Here is a 20,070-nt window from a genome sequence, read left to right as displayed (position 1 = left end):
TTTCTGTTGTTTTGTTTATGTATTTTGCATATTTAAAACATCTACCAATTCCAGTGTTAAATGTTCATTAGAATTTAAAGTTTATTGATCTCTGAGAATGTGTTCTTGCATTATTATGCCATTAGTTATATTAGTTTAAAACAACAATATTACCGTTTACCACAATAACGTCTGGGACAATTTATTGCCTAGCAAAATTTGTTATTGTGACAGGACTATGTAGGAGTGTAAACATTGAGTTGGGGGGTTGGGGGGGCATGGCAAGCAGCAGCTTATTTGGATTTAAAGTGACAGAGACCCTAAAACAACTCAAAATAGGAAAAGTGAGCAGACTAGAATCTTATTATCTAAGAATGATTTTGTGCTAAAAAATGTAATGAACATGTTTCGCATAGGCCATAGATATTCTAACCTGTTCATGGAACTATAATAGGCCACCTTTAAATTTTGATGGCTATATCATGCTTTACTCATCAATGTGTGCTGATATCTGACTGTTTGCCGTATGCGTAGAAATACAACAACGACTGGTGGATTGGACGCCTGGTGAAGGAGGGCTGTGAGGTGGGCTTCATTCCCAGCCCGGTCAAGCTGGAGAACACCCGCCTGCTGCAGGAGCAGCGGATGAGACAAAATCGGCTCAGCTCCAGGTAACGGCTAAAGGTCCTCTGTGTCTACACTACCAGCAGCGCAAACAACATCCCTGCTTTTCAAAAAAGGGGTCAAACATGAATCACTCCTGATCCACTAGGCTCTGTAAAACACACCAAAATAGACTCTTAAGCAAAGCTGTGAGTCACTTTATTACTCTGAACTTCTTCAGTACACACACACACACCCGGCTTCTTTTGTTGCCGTCTTTGCAGACATTTGCTAGGAAGTTGGCAGTAAGTTAATGCTTTTTGGTGTATGGAAACTGTAATGTTTTAAAACCCTTCAGAATGTAATGTCATAAATCAGAAGGCTCTGCCCCTCTGCTAGCAATCCCAGCCAAGCCCAGCCCGTCACCTAGCAACCCCAGCCCAGCCCGTCACCTAGCAACCCCAGCTGAGTTCCATGCCATTTGGCTAGCTGGTTTTAAACTTGCTAGAAAAGGCAAGTGATTTGTTGTTGATTTACCATCCAGAAACCTCTTGTACTTCTGCTTTCCAAAGATGTATAGTTGTATAATTACTCATCTGTTTTCACCCATTTTCACTTGAAAGTGCAAATGTTGAGGTAGGGCAGCAGTTTATTTGGATTTAAAGTGACAGGATGCCCTAAAACTGAAACCTTTAATTATCTAAGAATAGTTTTATGCAAAATATGTAATGAACATGTTTTGTATTTAGCCCATAAACATATCCTAACCTGTTCAAGGAAACATAGTTAACTTTGAAACACACCTCATTTTACTTTCTTGTACTTTTACAGTAAATCTGGAGGAAGCTCGAGTCTGGATGTTGCCGTAGGAACCCGCAGGCCTACCCCGCCAGGAACAGGTAAGATCAAACAAACAACCTGCTGTGTTTGCAATCCTGAATCAAGGAATAGTCAAATGAGATGGCTGCTTGATTCTTTAGATGAAGATTTTAATAATTGGCTAGTTGTTCAAGCATGAAATGAATCATGGCATGTCTCAGCGGATTCCTGAGAAAAGTGTAAGAGGTCTTGGGAGGTCACTCATTAGCACTCAGGATGCGACTGAAATAGAGACGAGAACAAGCTACGCTCATTAGAGCTGTTAAGTATGTCTGGCTTGTGTGAGTCTGCATCCCTGTGTCTCTGTAGCTGAAACAAAAATAAATCAACACAAACAATTGTTGTTGACTTTAACTGTATTTGTCAAATGGAGGTTCATACCTCTAAAACTGCAGTACATTTTCTCAAGATCGGCACGAATTTCATGTTGATTTGGAGATTTTAATCTTTTTTCTTTCTTTTTTTTCAATGATCATACAACAAACAACTTCAAGCAAACATTTGATCTAATCCACAAACTCCTGTGATCATTCTGGCTGGATTTGCTAAAAATAGCAAATGCAGCTCCAATTCAAATAAACTTGACAAATGAACATATTCATTTGGATAAACTTAATTCAGTCACTTCTAACTAGTTGAAGCCATTTATCTTTTTTCAGTGTATTTGACTACACTTAGCAGAATTGGAGTAAATTTAGACTGGTTGGCTTCCAGTATGAACAGAATTTAGGGAAGTATAATTTAAGGAATTGTTGACTTAAAACAAGCCCCTATATCTTGCTGAGAAGTTACTTGTAAGTTAGTTTTGTCTGATTTCAAGTGTACCAAAATATTTGCGCTAGAAACTAGACCGAAAATACTTGGTAAAATTTTGTGTTTTTGCAGTGATGCACTCTATTCACCGCAGATTTATTACATTCAACTTAAACACAACCCAAGGTAACACTCCAAGCAGGATTGGGTCTCAGGTATTTAAAACTAGCAGTGGCGTGGAATATTCATATTAAATGGAGTTACGTACTTACAAAAATGTAAAAAATTTGTTGCTTTTGGGAAATAATTTCAGTTGTATTTTATATAATCATTGCAAACTGGAGAAAGGATGACTATTCAAATGCAAGCGTACACCTAAACCCTCCTGAAATGATGAAATCACGTAAAGTGTGGCATTTTTGTATGTTATCTATTCAGGTTCTAAACAGAGAGTTGTTGCATTCCATAATCTACCTTAAGCAAGTGGATTATTTCACATTTCCGGTTTCCTTTGTTTCCAGCATGTTATATAAACACACATATAACACATTAACATTCAGTTCACGGCGCTTGCCAAATTCCAGGTTGACCCTCTAAAACAAGACCCCCACCATGACACCATCGCTTAGCTTGATTTCTTCTCTTCTGTAGTTTACTTTCTCTCAGTTCCTTTCACAGCTCCTCCTGTTTCCCACTTCTTTCACATCGACACTTCAAGTTTAGCTACTTTCACACTGAATTCACCTTCTCTGCTGTTCTCGCTATTACACCTGACATCTGCAGCGTGCCGTGCGGTGATCTGTTGTGTTCTTTTTTCTTTCTTTTTTTGTTAAAATAATTTTTTCTGTCACAGCTTATTTCATCTTCTGCCTCCCTCTTGATGCCTCTCATGCTTTTTTCCTCCTTTCACTTGCTGCGTTTCCATTACAAATGAGCGTGGATATTTGTCAACATTCTGCTAATGTAGACACAATTCTGCAGTTGTGGTGTTTCCATTAAATAAGAAATGGAATGAAAATCACATGTGAATAAAAATCATGGATTATGATAAATATGCATAATTCAGTCAAAAAAAACCCCGCTGTCTAAGTGTGCGGCTAATTGTAGCCAGCGATTTTACAGAAAAGATTCAAATGACAACTTTTTTTAAAAAAGTGCGATGCTGTGAGACAAAAAAAAGACCATCATCCTCCTGCTACTTCTTGTCGTCTTCTTCGTAACATCTGGCTGTTGATCATGCGGGAAAAAAATTCATTTCAGTTTTGCAAACTACATCTATTTTGATACAGCTGGGAAAAATCCACATCACAGCGCAGAAACTTTTTCATCAAAAAACACGTGGTTTTTTTTTCAAAATTGGCATGTTTCCGTTAAGCAAATTTTTTTTCTGAATTTCAACTTGCTCAATTCTATGGTTAACGGAAACGCAGCTAGTGTGTCTCTATTATTTTCTCCTTTTTCTTTGCTTTTCTTCATCCTGCTTTCTCCTCCTTCTCTGTCCGAACTGTCCACTCAAACAATAGCTCCCGTGGACACATCCACAGCAGCCTTTGACGTTGACCCTCTCGACCTTGATGCCGAGGAGCCCCATGAGTCCCAGGGTGACCCTCGCTCCCCCAAGGGCATCTCTGGCAGCATAATTTCCCCCCAGGCCAACGCCCACCGCCTGCCCTTCTTTAAGAAGGTAACACTAAGGAAGACTGGATAGGGACGTCTTGTTGCCTTCCTCCTCCAACATTCCTGAACTTGACCTCCGAGAGGAAACCGGAGTTAACCTCTCTACCTCCGCTCCTTGTTTTTCACTAACTACTTGCACTTTAACCATCCCGGCTGCTACTCTGTCTCCCAAATCTGACCCTGTTTGGCCCTAAAAGGCTCCTTCTCGAGGCTGTAATGCTGAGAATGTGTAAACTCTCTAATAATAAAACTTCTCCTCCTCTGTTGTTTCTCTAATCTGAACCTGTTATTAACTAAATGTGCTTTTGTGCTTTTTTTGTCTCTTTTTGCTTGTGTGTGGAATGATGCTGTAGGTGGCCCGGCTAAACAGAAACAGAAGTCGGTGAGTGTTTGTTCTTGACACTAACATCTAACTCGGGGGGTGTCCAAAGTGCGGATTGGGGGCCATTTGTGGCCCTTCAGTTGAATTTGTGAGGCCCCCACCCGCAGTGTACTGTTGATAGAAATTTGACCCTTTTTGCTGATGCAGATCAATCAAAGTGAAATTATTACGTAATTGTAACTAGGCGCCTTTCTTTTAATACAGCAAATCTGATTTAAGTTATGGATCTATATCGAATAACAACCCTTCCCTACAAAAAAACAATTGAATGGATAAAATCGGACTACTTAATTGTTTTAATTGTCTTGGCCCTCGAGTACTTTTGACTCAAAAAGTTTGGACACCCCTGCTCTAACATCTAATCATGTCGTTCTTTATCCTCTGCATGGAGCAGCCTTTAGCGGCTATTCAACTGTTTATTCTTCCAAATAATTATTGATGCAAAAAAAAAAGAAGAGGAAAATAATCCACGGAGAGGCTTTTAACTCATGTTGACGCCTCTGTCATTTCCCCTGAGTCAGTATCACGGGCATCAGCGTGCAGGTGCAGGGCCTCGTTAATCAGAGAGCAGCTGTAATGCATCCCGACATGCTTTCATTCCCATTTATGATACCTGATGTGAGTGACAGTCAGTCATGCTTCTCTGTGTAATTTCTGCCCATCAAAAGCTTTCATGAGGTTATTTCAGCTGTGAGAGCAATGGACAGCATTTATGTTTGCTGTCATCGACGCGCCCTCCAACCCTGGTAAAGATGTGGATGCAAGAATAACAGAGATGTTTTTCATTATTACGTCATGTGTGCTAAAATTAGAGACACCTCTGCTCTTTATACTTAGACTTTTAATGAGGCAATGATTGTTAAATTAAATAAAGGTTGATTTTGTTTTGTTTGACTAATCATTTCAAACCCTCTCCTGCTAAAAGTCTCTGTTTCCTCATCAGATTTTCTTGAATTTTGTAATTTTCTCTTAGGATTTGTTGCGTATTTTTTTATTTGCTTTGGAAATTATAGGAAAAGCATTGTCTCAAATAAAATCTAATTTGCCAAAATGCTTTAAAAATCCAGAGCTTGAAATGATTTATATGATGGAGTATAAAATATCCATCGTATAAATATATGGCCATAATTAGAAAACATAAAAAATAAAAAAAAGAAAATGACAAGAATACAGTCATAGTATTACAAAAAAAGTCATAATATTACTAGAATAAATTGTACGAAAATAAATAATACAAGATTGAAATCATTGTTTAGAGCATAAAGTCGTAATATTATGACTTTATTCTTAATTTTTTATTTTCTTAGCATGACCCTAATATTCTGTCATAATTTTAGGTTTTTCGATTTATTATTATTTTTATTATTATTATTGAAATAACAAAAAAATCTGAACAGTATACAGCAGCTGAGGGTAGTTTACATCAAGTAAAGTTTAAATTGGGGTACAAATTATGTTCTGGATTCCTTGAGTTTCATCAGATTTTTATTTAAAATCTCCCGGCATTCATGGATGCAAACAACAGAAACATGCCCACAGTACCACAGGTCCTCCACTTTACTTAACAGTGGTAATGAGATAATTTTGCAATTAGAGAATTTCATATGCTGTTTGAGTGTTTGTTGCTGTGAAAATCTCAAAATTAGTGTCATTAGTGTCAAGTCCCAGACACATTTATGAATCTGGACTGTAATAAAAAAAAAACAAAGCTAATTAAGCAGAGTAATGAGAAGCTTTTATACTGGAGTCGAATTGCTGTAGGCCTTCTTCCCAAATGTTATTTATTTTTTAATTCATGTATGATGTAAGCTATCAATTGAGCTAAAGCTCTAAATTGTGCGCTATCCCTGCTTTAGTCATGATCAACCAGTGGAGCTGATGTTTTCAGCTCTCCAGCTTTGCCCTCTTTATTGGCAAGAACCATTTGGACATTTTTACACCATGTATTTTTGGCTGGTGAATAGAAATGAGGTGAAACGATCTTCCGTTGTTCAGGTTTATGTAATGTAATGTTTGAACAGGTCGCTCTAGTGCTTTCTGATGCCTGAAGTGTTGTAGCAGCACACAGAGGAGTGGGCACGCTTGGAATAAAAATCCACAAAGGGAAATAAATTTCATCCGGTTTCATCGTTATCAGAGAATACAGGATAGGTAGTCTGGTTTTACCAAAAATTAAAGGCATAAAACACTTGTGACTGCTTGTATAGTTAAGGTCAGATTCTGATCTCATTGAAAAGTTGTGTGGATATATAGATATGCATAAGATATAGTATACTGTAGATATAGATTTGTTTTATAATGCAAAATGCACATTTTGCACGTTTCATACTTCCATTTGGGTCTCTACTGCTTCTAAAAATATTCCAAGCACTTAAAAAAAAACACTCAGCTGTTTTTTCGCAATAAGTTAATGTTTTGTATAGCCCATAGACCAACCTTAACTTAATTTATGCAAGGAAGAATAATAAGCAACCTTAAATGAGTAAGAAAAAAGGCTTATTTTTGTTGTTTAATAGTAATTAAATAACTTTCTTTTCCAGAGATAAATAAAACATAAGGTTAGACATCAATATGTGAACACTTCTTAATAGAGAGCTGAATATTTAATGGGGTGCCCTAATTTTTTCACATGACTGTAGTAGCAATTAGTAATGTAATATGACTGCTGCAACTGTTCCCATCTATAACAGAAGGAGGGAAGTGTGAAGTTTGACGTCTGTGTTTGGAGCCACGGCGCGGTCACGAGAGCTCTCCTGACACGCTGGCGCCTGGTTTAATTATGAACGCATTAATTATGGAGTCCAGGAAATATAGGACAGTGCTCTGAGTTCAAAAATCAATCCCTCCCTCTGAACACCCAGACACTTAATAAAACAAATGGACTCCATCGTCTGAGACTCGCCATCCATCACTGCGACCTCTCTCATAAGGAGGGGACGGATTTATGTGTGAGCGTGAGTCTGTGTTAGCTTTGGTTCTGTCCAATTCTGATGTTCTCTTTCCCTGGGTAAGATGGAGCATGTTCCTCCATACGACGTGGTTCCCTCCATGAGACCCATCATCCTCGTTGGACCCTCACTAAAAGGCTATGAGGTAAGGAAGGAAACGAAGCAATGGCTGCTAATTTAAGCCTAAATTCAGGTCTTTTCTATGTTCTTCATGTCTGATTTTGCTTCCTAGGTGACAGATATGATGCAGAAAGCACTCTTTGACTTTCTGAAACACAAGTTTGAGGGCAGGTAAGACATGCAAAACCCATTATTAACAATGAGAAGCCTCCCTCTTATTTAGGGCTGAAATGATTAATCAGATTAATAGTGATGATTGAATCATTAAAATAATTGTCAACTAATTTAGTAATCGATTAAACATTAACTGAATTCACAAAGAAGCCAACATATTCAGAGCAGTAACTTAGTCTGCAGAATAATCTGCAGAATGTGTCAATTTTTCATCTGATTAATCAGATTAATTGTGATGAAACAATTATTTAAATAATCATCAACTCATTTAATAATTGATTAATCATTAACTGGACTCAAAAAGAGGCCAACATATTCTGAGCAGTAATAAAGCCTGCAGAATAATCTGCAGAATGTGCCAATTTTTCATTTGATTAATTGATTAAACAAATTAATCGGATTAATCGTCAACTAATTTACAAATTGGTTAATCATTTACTGAAGTATATAGGCTCAAAAAAAGGCTATTTGTTGGGGGAAAAACATATTCAGAATGGTAATTATACCAAAACTGTACATATATATAATATATATATAATCAGCAGATTGTGCCAATTTTTTAACCAGATTAAGCAATTAATCATGAGAATAATTGATAGGTTAATCGAATGCTGGCCCTACTCAGATAAAATTGGGATGTATTGTTGTTTATTTTAGGATATCTATTACACGCGTGACAGCAGACATCTCTCTGGCCAAACGCTCAGTCCTCAACAACCCCAGTAAACACACCATCATCGAGCGCTCCAGTACCCGCTCCAGTTTGGGTAAGACTGCCTTTTTTATATCCGAAGAGGAAAAAAACTATTAGGAAAATGTAGGATTTTTCTCTCAAGGTGAAATGATGCAACATAAAGTAAATATCAGAATATGTCTATCCATTGTGTTTTGTTGCCCAGCATCTTTCACTATCTGTGTTTACATCTGTGTTTTTATTTATATAGAATTTTTTTTAAAAGAAAGGATAAGGACTCCATTTTTGATTAGAAATTAAACCCAAATTACCTTTAAGTAAAAACGTATTGGTGCATTTTATTTTTTTTACTTTTCAGACAACACAGATGGTGGGCTTGTTAAAATTTAAAATATCAACAGATTTAATTTGTTATTTCTGTCCACAAATCATTTAAAATCATCCAGTTTTACTTTGATGAGATCTGAACAACAGCTTATTAGTTGAAAGCTGTAAACATTGAAACAATTGTTCAGGATTTCTGAAGTGTGGGTTCTCTTAAATAAGTATAAGGAGTCAATATCTTACATGCTTTAGTAAGATTTTATCATATAATCGTCATTTATTAATGCAGAAAAGGTGGTAAGCTCAACATCTTTCATATATGTCACAGATTGTTTTATTTCAACCAAAATGTAAAACAAATTCTGTTTTTTTTAAAATGTTGGTTAGTGAGAGAGATCAACATTTGATAAAAAAATTATTTAGATCCATTCACCTATGATCCTCATTTGTATCTACATGTAGACATGATTGGAGTTGCTGCCGTGTGATTGGCTGAATCTTAATTTGTGTTAACGAGCAATTCAATAAAATCTGAGGTATTTAATAAAGTGGCCGGTTATCGTAGTTAATCAAAATAATCTAAAACCTAAGTTATAATGATGATGGCTATAATTATGTAGTAATCAGAAAATAGCAACAGCTTAGTTTGTAGTAGTTATTTATGAAAACACTATTTTATGAACCTTTAAACCATGATAACCTAATTTATTGTTAATATTTTTACACAAGAAATACAGGAAAAGAGGAGTGTATTATCAGGGATGCATAATGGAGATAATTGTTAAATGTGTACATTTTCAAAGCTTTAATTTTATCTTTTACACCCAGTTTTGGTTGCATTTATTTATTTTTTCAAACAAATTTGATTAAGATCTATTGTGTGTAACTTAAATACAAGACTAGTAAAAGCCTGATCAGTGCATCTGTTGTCACAATTTAACTATTTTGAATCAAATTTTTTTACACAAAAAAGAATATAATAAATAGAATTAACACTTTAGGAATACCGTGGGACAAGAGAGGCTTAAAAAATACAAATTTCTTGAGATGCGTAGGGTAAGAAAGTAGTGGGAAATGCTCTTTGATACTTCTGCAAAGATTTTCACCACCCAACAACAAGGTGAGCGAAAAAAGCTAGATTTTTTTCAGGGAATGTTTTCCTTCCTGTTTGAGGTGACACAGACCAGAACTTCCTGTTTGTAGATGCAGTTAGACGGTAGAAATGAGCAGAGCATGGACTTCAAGCATCACTGTTTGTCATCTAAAGACCTAGAAGCTTTTATTCCAGCTCTGACTGAGTCTGATCCAGCATCCTCTCTCTTTTCATCCTGTCTTTTCTGCCCTTCGCCCATCCTCCTCTCCCACCGCCCATCATCCTCCTCCTCCTCCTCTGTCTTTTTGACTCAGACGTACTGGGTACGTATGCTCCCCTCGCAACAAAACAATGAAGCCCCTCTCCCTCTGCCTTTTTTTTCCTCCTAACTATATTCATAATATGCTTATATTCATCTTCGCCTGTCTGCCTGTCTGCTTGCCTGTCAGTTTCTCTGTTCCTCATACTTTTTTGTGACAGCCTGTAGTCAGGGAAAGAATTACAAAACCCAAGCAGGAAGAGACCAGCAGAAGCAGAGGGAAGCTATAAAAAGGCGCATCTAACCTTAAGTTTTGACCCGTAATTCTACAACTATTTTATATGTCTGCAATCACACCACTGGATCTTCCTTTATTAACTCATGGTAGAGGAGTAGGTTTATCTCAGCAGTCAAATGTATGAAATCACAGTCTTTGTTGCAGTTAATGAAAGCTTTGCCTGCTCTTTCTTTATACGAGCTAAAGTTCAGACATCTTATCAACATGCAGAGACCCTGTTTGGCCTCCAGCTGTAGTTTTCCATCGCTCAGCCACTGTAATGTGTGCGCGCGGCGTCGCTTTGCCTCTTTGTTATCTCCCTCTGCCACTAGGTTTGCAGCACCCTGACTTTCAACCAAGCAGGCGAGGAGTTTATTCAGGTTTTTGGTTTTTAATCTCTTCCCTTCAACAGGCCATTTAAGAAGCAGTGCTAAGTTCTGTAAGGGTGTTTTCACAGCCGATAGTCCAATAGACTCAGTTTGTTTGGGGGCCAAAATTACCACATTTGTTACATTTCTAGTAGGTGCGTTTTGCTTTCTCACTGCACTGTCAAAAGAACCAAACCATTTGAAAACACTATTTCCCCTCTCCTCTGTGGTGGCGCTGCACCAAAAACTACTCAAGAAAACGACACAAAAACTTCTGAAAAAGACACTAAGTGTCAAACTCAAGGCCCAGGGGCCAAATCTGGCCTGCTGTGGCGTTTTATGTGATCCGATAGACTCCAAATTATATCACTAAGTCCTTCCAGTCTTTCACAAATCCACAATATTCACACAAAATCATCAGATCCCCACAATCTTTCTGATTTTACTTCAAATTTTTCTCAAAATTGGTCAAAAATATTGAGTTTAAATGACTGCTGTCTCAGCGTTACTTGATATCAAGTTAATGTCAAGTTATAGTCTGTGATTGACACGGCGAGTAATAAAACGTCACATTTTACATCATACATTAGCACAAAGATTGTAAAAATTCCTTGCAAATATTTCTGACTGTGATTTTGATTACAAATAAAACACAAATATTAATATTTTAACAGTTTTATTAATACATTCTGGAACAACTGTCCCTTTAATTCATATTTTTGATATGGCACAGAATGAAAATGAGTTTGACTCCTCTGCACTAAATGCAAACAAAAATGGAGGAGTGTCAGATTTTAGCAATTGTAGGATTTCTTTTCTGTTTCTGGCAAAAGGCATCTGGCCATTTCTCCTGCTAGTGCCGGACTGACGCATTTGTTTTGGTTGTATTTACCCAGAATGCCCTGCAGTGTAGTTCACTTCCTGCTTTTGGAGCGGTTTCTGTGCCGCTTGGCATTCACATATGCATTTGAACCGCAACAAACCTAGATTTAGGTTTTTAGGTGGATCAAAGTTTGCTTTTTTTTGGTACGCATCAGAGTTCAGACTTAGTAGGCAAACAAACTAGACTTCAATTAAAGCGAACTAAATGCACTCTGAGGAACAATAAAAGCATCGTGCACAAGCTTTCCACAGACTTGAATGGTCCACATGGCAGAATACGTCCTAACAAAATGATGTTTCATGCTTTTATTTTTCTCTTCATGTTTCTGTTTTAGTGACATATTGTGGCCTTATTGCAAGCTCCTCAAAGCACCACAGGCACCTCATTTCTAAGCGCCTCCTTCTATGGCAGCCTTGAATTAGTAATGATCAAAACAACTTACAAAAACTCAAAATATCTGAAGGGGGCAAATGAATGAGGATGCTGCAGCACTCCATTTAGCTTGGCATAAATGGAACTTTAACTGTGGTCCAAACCAATTTACATGCCTGGAAGCTTTTTTTTTTTTGTTTTGTTTTTCACAAATAATTCAACATGCATGAGTAGTTACTAACATTGCAGTTATGTACTTGTGCACAAGTTATAGAAACTCTGTCTTGTTAAGGAGAGATGCTGTTCTTCAAAGAAAAAACATATCTGTCTTATTTATGATTTTTTTTTGTTTTGTTTTTTTGTTGTTTTTTTTGCTTCCTGGGTTTTCAGCTGAAGTGCAGAGTGAGATTGAACGTATCTTTGAGTTGGCCCGAACCCTCCAGCTTGTTGCGTTGGATGCAGACACCATCAACCATCCCTCTCAGCTGGCCAAGACCTCCCTGGCTCCCATTATTGTTTACATCAAAATAGCCTCACCCAAGGTAAGAGCAGATGTTATTTACAATATTTCATGTTAAGTTTTCATTAGAGCGATCATGCGGAGTGCTTATGATCAACAAGTGTCTTACTTGCAGTAGTGTCATTACCTAGCAACCCCAGTCAAGCTCACTCAAGTTACCTAGCAACCCAACTGAAGCTCTAGCACATTTAATGAGCTGGTTTTACTGCTTTTTGCGTTTTACCATACCAAGTGTTTTGTTGTTAACTTACCTTTTAGAAACCACTGCTGCATTCTTGTTGGTTGTGCAGGTGGCTCCAGTTCTGCTTTTCAAAGGAGCTCAACATAATCAGGCCTGACCAGACTAAAATCTCATTATCTAAGATGTAATGGACATGTTTTGTTTAGACTGTGTGCCTTCCCTAACCTGTTCCAAGAAGCACAATAAGTCACCTCCAAGACCATTATTACATTTGGATGAAATAGAGACGTCTGGCTGCACATTTGACTTTCCTGTTAGCTTGGCTACGTTATTATAATTTTGATGCATGATACCTAAGTTGAGCAAGTGGCAATTGTTTTGTCATTCAACTGTGTTATCAATTCCCTGCAGGTTCTCCAGAGACTCATTAAATCCAGAGGGAAATCCCAGGCCAAACATCTGAATGTGCAGATGGTGGCAGCTGACAAGCTAGCTCAATGTCCACCTGTGAGTTTTTTGTGTTCCTCCTACTTTCTCATTTTGGTGTCACATATATATTAGTTTAGCACATCTCTATCTGAATATATTTTTTCATATATATATTTTTTCCAACATAATGACAATTTTAACAAATATGTAAAAAGCTTTTTTTTTTAAAAAAAAAAGAAGTACTGGAACTTTAAAGAAACATACTATAACCCTTTTCTAAAGTTAGCAACAGCACTAAAGCGTCAAAAACAAAGATTATATCTGCCCAGCACTGGTAACTAGTATTATGAGTGCGACCTGTGTGTATAATTCGACCCTCTGCAGACTGCAGTGCATCTAAACTGTGTAAATTTGTGACGGTTGCTGTAGATTTTGACTCTTTAAAATTAACAACTTCATAGGAGCTGTTTGACATCATCCTGGATGAGAACCAGCTGGAGGACGCATGCGAACACCTTGCAGACTACCTGGAGGCCTACTGGAAGGCGACACACCCGCCGAGCAGCAACCCTCCCAACCCTCTCCTGAACCGCACCATGGCCACGGCGGCCCTAGCTGCCTCCCCTGAGCCTGTCTCCAACCTGCAGGTACAGGTGCTCACCTCTCTGCGCAGAAATATGGATCTGTGGCCTGGCATGGACGGTGCAGTGGCCGGCGAGGGGAAAGAGGAGGAGCATGCTGTTTGAAGTCCAGCAGCAAGGAGCGGGCTGTGGAGGGGCGCACTCCAGTGACTTGACCCAAATCCCGCCTGAGCTCTGTAAATGTGAAGGAAGAGTGCCATGAAGCCCTGTTTATTCTGTACATAAAACACAGGACAGCAGCGAAGTACGAATGTTGGAGTATGGAGCAAATTTCTCACATATAAACAGCTAGTTTAAAAAGGCAGTATTATGTATTTTCCAGAAATATAACATCATTTTATGGCACAACTAAGTAACTATGTTGCTGTTTGTTGTTTTAAAATAATATATATATCAAACATGACTTGAACAAATTGGACTTTGCAATTTAATGCCTTGAAATTGGGCTTCTGTCTCTTTAAAAACTCCTGCTCTTTCTGAAACTCCGCCTTCAGGAAGTCATCACAACATTGCTCTTCTATTAACCCCATAACAAAGTTTGTATCTCAATGTACTTCATTTCATTGAGAAGTAGCTCGAATAATGAGCACAGCAGATGTGCAGTTCCACCAGGTGTTTGCTAATTCCTGCTGGCTAGTCTGAAGGATTTGAGTGGAGCTGTTAGAAGGGCTGTTCTGTGAAATGGAAGCTTGGAAACTCGAAGACGGAGCTGCCTTGCAGGCGGAGCTAGAGCCACCCAGGCATTTTGCACAACTGAATGGTTGCCATAGAGACTAAAGGATTTCTCAAACATGCATAAACGAATCAAAGCAACACTTTGATGAGGGAATGACATTATAACATGATGTAGAGCTGAAAAACGTTGATTTTACATAATACTGCCCCTCTAAGAACACCTAGAAGTAAAATGCTGTCTCCTCAAAACTGTGAAAGAGACCGGTCCAATCCCTCTGCCCTCGAAGCCACTTCCATTGTAAAATAATATCTGCTGCCCCAGCCTTGCCCCCCCAGGCCCCTGTTAGCTCCGTGGCTTCGTTTCTCCTGCTCTGTGAGGAGAATCCACTTTACTGTCCTCCTCCTCTGTGTTGCCATGGTACCGGTCCTGAAAACAGCAAGTCATATCCGCCTCTTCAAATAGAAAGGGCTCGGTTTGGTGGAGGCCGTCTCTAACGCTCTGGCCAGTCCAATTGATCTGTAATTTGTGTAATCAGTTTTCTTGTTTCCTTTCAATCACTGCTGGTTACTCATTAACCGTAATAACCTGCAGCCTGAGTAGGAGCCTGGCTACTGCATGATAATGTAACACCTCGCAGATCTCTCTTATAGAACATAAGAAAACTATACTTACAAGAGAGAGAAGGTCAGAAAAACTACAAGTAGATATTTTTATTTACATAAATCAGATTGAACATAAAGATGATGCAGAGTTGGCCTGGATAAGATCAGGAAGGTTAGTGGGTATTTTGCTATGACATCAATCAGCCAGCAGGTGGCACTGATGCATTGGTATATTCTGTTCTCGTTGAAAAAGGTAAGTTTTAAGAATTTAATCGACAAAATTAACATGTGCAACTGAGTAAATGTAACACATGTTTGCACATCAAACTGACAGTGCCTTGCAAAAGTATTCAAACCGTTTCGATTTGTATTTGTCACTTTGCCACAAAGCTCAATGTTGAGGTAAAGTAAAGCAAGAGTTGAAACCTTTTATGTATCTAAAAATCTGAAAAGTGTGGTAGAGGGTGTATTCAGCAACCTGGCATCACTATGTAATGAAAACGGGAAGAGAAATATGATATTCCTTCCACTTTAAAAAGATGGGCTACTTTATGTTGGTCTGCCACTTTAAATTCCAATTTAATACATCGAAGTTTTGGTTGTAAAGTGACAAAATGTTAATAAAAACATCAACTATCCTGTTATGCTTCCATAAACTGGATAGTACAGATCTACTGGCTATATTAGACATGTTCATTATATTTTTTGCACATTCTTTTTTAGATTTTTAAGATTTTAATCTGCTCAGTTTTGTCTATTTTGAGATTCTTTCAGATTAAGCTGTTTTAGGGCCTCTTGTCACTTTAAATCCAAATGAACTGCTGCAAACAAATGCTTAAGTATCAACCTTACGTCTTTGAAAAGGAGAAGTAGAGCCTTCTGCACAACCAACAGGAATGTAGCAAGTGGTTTCTGGAAGGCAAGACAACAGCAAAACACTTCTTTTTTCCAAACAGCAAGAAACATTAACTTAGTGCCAAAAGATGTGTGTGTGTTTTTTAGCTCTTGGGCTGTTTAAGAAGCAGTTGAGACCCAAATGAAAGTTCAAAATGTCAATTTTGCTTAATGGGCTCCCTTTACATATTTTTGCAAGGTCATTGTAAAATGTGTGAGGACACTAAACAAAGGATTTTGTTTGTATGCTGATGTTGCTAACCCTGCTGGTTCTCTACTCACAGTTTGGTTTGCTGTTTGTGCATCTGCATGTCCTCTTTTGGTTTGCATGGGTGTGACTGGCTGCAGGGTCCGTACCTGGTTCACGGTGAGCAGAAGCGCGAAGGGGGTCTCACAGAGTGCGGTGGGAGCAGCACCTTGCATAACTACGAGACAGACTTGGGTTCGAAGCCTCAGCAGCAGCACCAGCAGCAGGCTTACCTGCGCTCATCCCGCGGCCAGCTACGAGGGGTCAGCGGGAGAGGCCTTTCCCGGCAAGACACCTTCGACTCGGAGACCCAGGGCAGCCGAGACTCAGCCTACACTGAGGCCGGTGACTCCTGCATGGACATTGAGACTGATCCTTACGAAGAGCCCGACCCGTACCGAGGTGGTGGAGGCAGCCGCCTTCACCTGGCGCAGCATCACGGTCGACAGGCCTCCTGGGAAGATGAAGGAGCCGAGCCGGATCAGGAAAACCTCAACCACCCTTCGATGCCGAGCCAGACGCAGCCGCATGGACGGGCCAAGCTGAGGGAGCGTTACTGCCAGGACCCTGTAGACACAGGGTCCAACATGAGCCGCAACAAGAACCAGGACGACTGGGGGAAGGATGTTTACATCCGCTGAGTGTTTGCTAGGAAGATGCAGACTGAGGACTGAGGGAGAGGGGAGGATTCTGGTGGTAAAGGAACTGAAGTGTGGGTTTGGGGCCACACCAGTCAGGCTTACAAAAATGTGTTTACATCCCAGTAAAATGTAAAGATATACGTCACCTGCCAGATGCCATTCTCATCGATTTCTTCTTGCAAATCCACTGATTTCTGTTTAGAAGAAAAAGTATAGATCTGTTTTGTTTTTCTTTTGTCAATACTGCATGAATATCATGGGTTTCTATGCTGACAGCACAAGTGATCTGTCTGACCCGATCTCTCCTTCAGTTGTAGAGTGTGAAGGCTGGTAGGACTGTGGTCTGTCATGTCTGTCCTCTGCAGTCTTTAACAGGGTCTAACGTCACTAGCCACGTTTCCATTACAAATGTGCGCAAATCTTCTATTCTGCTAATATCAAAAAAAAAAACAATTTCGCAATTGAGGCATTTCTGTTAAATAAAAAATGAAATTAAAATCACATGTGAATAAGCTCATTCAAGCGATAAGTCATAAAAAACCGTGACAGAGGAGAGATTGGAGTCTTATTTAGGCGCAGAAGAGATTCATCACGTTTGAATGACACCATTTTTTATGAAGTGTGCCGATGCACATTGTCGAAAAAGAAAACAAAACAAACCGTCGCCTCCTACCACTTCATGTCGTCTTCTTCGACGTTTCCTCCAGTAGTAACATCCGGCTGTAGATCACGTGACTCGTGTGACACGAAAGACGTGCTTCGATAGCGCCAAAACCTTTCATCGGAAAACGTTAGTTTTTTTCAAAATTGGCGTGTTTATTTTCGTAATTTCATTTTGCGCAATTTTGTGTTTAATGGAAACGCAGCTAATGTTCCCATATGTATATTGTCAGGGTTTCTCTACATTTTTCGGAGTCACAGCTTTTCTCTTCCGGGACTTTCTCCCGTACTGAGGATCCAGAAGTCTTGAGTCTTTCACCGCCGCCTCTCTCTTATCACTCAGACCTTAAAACGCTGATAGAGGAGTTGCCATATTTTAATCAAATTTAAATCGTCGCTACACTCATGACAGCTAGATCACAACAAAGATGTTTACTTCTTCTTCTTCTTCCCTGAGCTGGTTCAGCTTTCAGTATTCACCTGCGGCGCAACAACACTTACAGTTGTGAGAATGAAGTGTCCTGCCTTAGTCGCTCTCACCCCTAAACACCTTTATTTCAAGAAACCTACAATCACAAGTGCCGGAATGTCTTGCCAAGCCATGTCCACCAGCGGGTGGGATGTCTTAACTCTTGTTACACTCGTTTTCATACCGTGTCTTTGTCTGTGTGTGTCTCCTGGCTAATCTGCAGCGTAGCCCAATTATCTCGTTTAATTCGCACCAGCCTCACCGACTGCATTTCAGGGCTATTGCTCACATAAAAAGTGTTTTTGTGTGTGAGGTTAATCACTCCCAGCTTCCACTTAAATTGCAACCTTGTCTGATATTAAACTCCACTCCCTTCTTACTCCTAATTTCTGTCTGAATTAGTGTTTTTTTTTTCTCTCTCTCCCTGTGAACATTTTGCTGTTCTTTTTAATCTTCAGCTTCTGTGACATAGTAGGAGGAGTATCATGATGTGGGGAGGGCGGGGATAGGATCAAGTTTGGTCTTTACTGAGTTATCTATAATTGAGAATCCATGAATGTCTTAGGTGGGCTGCTTTAGCCCGCCTCTGTCTTCGGTTGAATAAATAAATATTAATGATCAGTAAATAATGTTATTGTTGCGTTATCGCAATTGTTAAAATAATAAGACAACATGTATCATTGGTGCCTAATTGTAGCTACATTTTGCTTTTTCTGCCTTTCATTTTTAATCTGTGGATAAATTCGTATTTTAATTAAAAATTTAATTTAAAAATGCCACAGTGTCTCTTAGTCCACTGTTTTTCAAATTGGGGGCCGCAAGGGGGCGCTAACAGGGCGTCAGAAAGTTACATGGAAGATGAGAAAGAAAAGGAATGCAATACATTTTTTAATAAATGTAATCTGCTTTTCAATCATTTTTAAAATACAATTTAAAATAACTTGATAGAAGATTTAAAAAATTGCCTTTATTGATCTAAAGTGGGAATATTTAGGAAAGCTTTGTTATGCTCATCTTTCTTCACATTTAGCTGCAAAACACCTAAACTGTGGAGATTAAATAAAAAATTATCTAGCAAGATCAGATTTAAAAAGTCATAATATATTACTTGATAAACATTTTCCACACAGAACTCATTGCCAACTAAAATCAGAAGGTGTGGGGCAGTATTTATGCTAAATAAATGTAATAGTGAATAAAATGAGAAAAAAAGTAAACTCAGTGTTTCTTTACATATTTTGTACTATTGTCTCTGTGTTAGTTTAAGACTAAAGCTGGAAAGGAAAACAAACTGATCACGTCTCATACTTGTCATGGAGCTTTGCTGGATACAGATATCATTTCCACATTTCTTTTTAGGGGAGATAATAACCAAAAACACTAAACTAGGCATCACACCAAACCAGGCAGGACGTAGATAAGAAGCACATTCAGAGTGACAATATGCAGGATGTGGTATTTTTATCTGTGTAGAGTGTTTTTTTCATCTGCAGCCAGATGACATTACATGAGCGGAAACTGCAAAGTTGTGGTTTACATTCAAACGTTACCCTTACATCAGTGAGCCGAACAGCAGAAATGCAAACAGGATCTTTGTTTTGTTAATTTCTTTCTTTATATATTTTTATTGAAAGTATTTCTTTGTTGTTGTTTTTGTTTTTTTTACCACATTCCAACAACAAACTCCATTGCGTTTTATTCAGATTTTAGGTACAGGTCTTCAAATCCAGGTTTCGAGGTTCAGTGTCCTGCAACTTTTCGATCCAACTCTCCCCCCACCTGTGCTAAAACTGTCATTTGAAAGTAATTTTTTGCAAAATAATTCCCTTTCACCTGGAAAACTATAAACAAAATCAATTGTCTAATAAAATACAGAAGTATGATTTCTGTAGAAAAGGGAACTGCAAATCATCATACACCTGAATTGTGAATTTGAACAACATCCTGATTGTCTTCTACTATTTTTGCCTGGATTGCTTGTGCATATTCTTAGCAAGAAGACTGGGATATTGGTTGTTCATGCTTTGAAACATATTTTTTAGCCCAGTTTACCAAATGGGAGCACTTAATTTATCTTGATTTTAAAAAATCAGAGGACGTTTGTGGTCCGAATTACTATGAAATGGAAATATAGTAATATAAAAAAAACATTAATAAAAAATATGCACTTTTTGTTCCAGCTCCCACTTTTAAATTACCTTTTTTTTTTTTCCAAAAATCAGGAAATATTTATTTGTAAGATTATTTTCTTTATAAATGGCAAAGTGTGTTAGATAGAGAAGCACATTTATTATTTGCATATTTGCTAAATGTTTCCCTTTCACC

The 20,070-nt window shown here is 38.4% G+C and overlaps 1 protein-coding gene across 5 annotated transcripts in view; it reads left to right on the top strand.

Annotated features, from left to right (window-relative positions):
* Positions 1-18,522, top strand: part of cacnb1 (calcium channel, voltage-dependent, beta 1 subunit) — a 42,920-nt gene extending 24,398 nt beyond the window's left edge. For 2 of the 5 annotated variants that reach the window (XM_032587115.1, XM_032587119.1), the window contains 11 exons: positions 514-650; positions 1,414-1,481; positions 3,738-3,898; positions 7,286-7,366; positions 7,454-7,512; positions 8,173-8,282; positions 9,941-9,949; positions 12,176-12,327; positions 12,898-12,993; positions 13,377-13,562; positions 16,077-18,522. In XM_032587115.1, coding sequence (XP_032443006.1) covers positions 514-650; positions 1,414-1,481; positions 3,738-3,898; positions 7,286-7,366; positions 7,454-7,512; positions 8,173-8,282; positions 9,941-9,949; positions 12,176-12,327; positions 12,898-12,993; positions 13,377-13,562; positions 16,077-16,616 — 1,599 coding nt within the window. In that variant the 3' untranslated portion in view covers positions 16,617-18,522. Of the gene's footprint in view, positions 1-513; positions 651-1,413; positions 1,482-3,737; positions 3,899-4,244; positions 4,274-7,285; positions 7,367-7,453; positions 7,513-8,172; positions 8,283-9,940; positions 9,950-12,175; positions 12,328-12,897; positions 12,994-13,376; positions 13,563-16,076 lie in introns of all 5 variants that reach the window. The other 3 variants (XM_032587117.1, XM_032587116.1, XM_032587118.1) reach the window with 3 other exon arrangements.
* The last annotated feature ends 1,548 nt before the right edge of the window (positions 18,523-20,070 follow it).

The sequence above is a fragment of the Xiphophorus hellerii genome, chromosome 16 (genome assembly GCF_003331165.1).
Source record: "Xiphophorus hellerii strain 12219 chromosome 16, Xiphophorus_hellerii-4.1, whole genome shotgun sequence".
NCBI classification, from domain to species: Eukaryota; Metazoa; Chordata; class Actinopteri; order Cyprinodontiformes; family Poeciliidae; genus Xiphophorus; species Xiphophorus hellerii.
The sequence above is the reverse complement of the archived record's forward strand: the minus strand, read 5'-3'. Positions and strand labels throughout refer to the sequence as shown.